Below are 2,494 nucleotides of genomic sequence, written 5' to 3' on the forward strand. Positions count from 1 at the left end.
AACACAACTAAGAAAAAATCTTAAATAAAGTTTGAAATTATAAAGTAACAAATAAATAAAAATAAAAAATGAGTAAAAAATTTAAAAATTAAAAAACAAAAAATACATAATTTCTTTAAATAAATATTTTTATATCAAATATTAGTTCACAATTTTAATTTATTTTTTTATATTAATTTATTCACTTTCCGCAATTAAAAAACAAAAATAAATAAAAGATAGAAAAAATTTAGCAAAAAAATTTAAAAATTAATTTGTTTAAATAAATATTAATGTATATGTTAAATATGAGTTCACATTTGGTTTTTATTTTGATTTCCTCTTTTCTCACCACTCTTCAGTTCAGTTAATATACTAGTTTCTTACATTTCAATGCTTTATCTAGATTTTTGAAAAGTTCTTATATCTAACGGCTTCCGCTCTACTCATCTACTCAAATACAACTCTGCCCCTGCCACTACTTTTTTGAATATTACAATCCGTAATTCGCTTAAAATTCTAATGCAAAGCATACATATTGTGGATTGTGAATTTGTATTTATTTTCATTTGCAGTATATTTTTATTTAAAATACACACTCACACACGACCACCGAACGACGGATGCGTGCTATACGATTGTACATACATACGACGTACATTAATAATAATACATAATATTTGTTGTTAATAATGTTACAATAATAGAAACAATTTTGGACATTTGTTGGTTTTGCTGTAGAGAAGCGCGCCAAGTTCACCGCAAAGGATTACATATTTTGCTAGCTTATGTATACATACATACATACAATAATTACATAAGTATGTGTGCGACTGAGATTTGCTAAAAGCACAAAGTAAACAACGGCAGTTCAGTTCTGCATTTGCAATTTGCAATAAATAACGTAACTAAATCAATTATAAATAAAAGATAATAACATAACCTCACTTATGGAAGATGTGGCATAAAATTGCATATTTTCTAGTAAAAATGTTATGAAATCTATAAATAGCACCTTAGCTGCTCTTGCTGGCATTTAAAACTTTTTCCTTTATATATAACCGTAATTATTTGTACTGATCTACACACTTTTGATAAAAATACAAAAATTAATTCCGCAATAAAAATTAAAAATTAATTTGTACAAAGCCTTACATTTGCAACAAAAAACAATATTTTTCAATGAAATTCACCTGCGACCACTAATTACGGCAATCGCAGCTAATTTCTGGCAACACTTACACATCAAAAACTCAAAATAAACAGCAAATTAAGAAGATTACAATAAAAACGCCAACACACGTCCAAAGCCTAAACGGTTCTTCCACCTGTTGCTTCGGTGTAATCAGTGAGTTTTTATAGTATTTAAAAAGTGCTATTAGGGCGGCTCGCTTCCGTTACTCACTTCTTAACGACACCACGATCCGGCCTCGTTTACTGGTACTCATCATCGCTGCTCAGCAACATCGTCTTCTCGTTATAGTTCTGGCTGATGGTGGCGACCCGTTGGCCGCCGGGCATGAATTTCCGCTGATTGCCCAAGGTTTTCGATGCGATGCAGCCGGCGATACTGCCACCTGGTGTGCCTTGGCTGGTGTTGCCCAAACTGCTCATTGTGCCACTATTGCCGCCTGTGTTGTTGCTATTGCCGTGATGTGTGGCATTCGGTTCGTCCGGATCGTAGGAGGAGACGCGTATACCACGCGAATTTTTACCACCTAAAGGAGAGTTTTGAGAATTGGAAAGCGAATTTCGCATAGAAGTCTAGATAACGTTTTAGTTATGGAAAAATATGGCAACGCACACAAAACACAAACAGTTATTTATTGAGCGAGTTGGTTGCAAAAACAATTATAAGCTTGTCATGCCATATGAGTAGTGAGGTATTAAAAAAAACAGTTAGTTTATGAAAATTTAGAAATAAAAGAGTTTAAATATTTTTAAAATTTATTTTTCGAGTTGTTTTATCTGAATTTTTTGCTACTAATGGAGTTATTCATAGGAAAAATTTTTTAATTGTTTCAGAAAATGTGTTCGAAGATGAAAGTACCTCAAGAACAAATTTGACCCAAAGTGATTCGTGTGAAAATACTTTYTTTCTTTTATTTTGATGTTCGTGTGAAGTGTAAACGACATACATATGTAAAAAACTTCAGGCGAATACGAAGGTTGAACGATTTCATTTCGGATTTGACGAAAAAATCAGTCACAAGCTTGCTACAATGTGATTTTTGTGCGAGTATAGCATTACCCATAATATGTTGAGTAGTTATCTAAGACATCCAGAGATCCACGGCTGTCGATTTTCAAGCACTGTTTCGAGAACTTTTTCGAGGTTATCGTCATTAACAGAGGTGCTTTTTAGAGTTTATATGGACCGTTCTGGGCCAAATGTGATCTTGAGTATATTTATATGAGAAAATATTTCTCCAAGAAATTAGCTAATTTTTTTATTTATACTTAAAATAATATTTAAAATAAAAAATTACGAAAACACATACAATCATACTTAAGC

At 31.7% G+C, this 2,494-nt stretch overlaps 1 protein-coding gene across 2 annotated transcripts in view; it reads right to left on the reverse strand.

Annotated features, from left to right (window-relative positions):
* Nucleotides 1-262: 262 nt before the first annotated feature.
* Nucleotides 263-2,494, reverse strand: part of LOC108969642 (transmembrane protein 184B) — a 24,109-nt gene continuing 21,877 nt past the window's right edge. Inside the window, exon 9 of one of the 2 annotated variants that reach the window (XM_018934492.1) lies at nt 263-1,697. In XM_018934492.1, coding sequence (XP_018790037.1) covers nt 1,414-1,697 — 284 coding nt within the window. In that variant the 3' untranslated portion in view covers nt 263-1,413. The remainder of the gene's footprint in view (nt 1,698-2,494) is intronic. The other variant, XM_018934491.1, reaches the window with a different exon arrangement.

The sequence above is a fragment of the Bactrocera latifrons genome, unplaced genomic scaffold, assembly GCF_001853355.1.
Source record: "Bactrocera latifrons isolate USDA-ARS-PBARC rearing strain unplaced genomic scaffold, ASM185335v1 scaffold_26, whole genome shotgun sequence".
NCBI lineage: Eukaryota > Metazoa > Arthropoda > Insecta > Diptera > Tephritidae > Bactrocera > Bactrocera latifrons.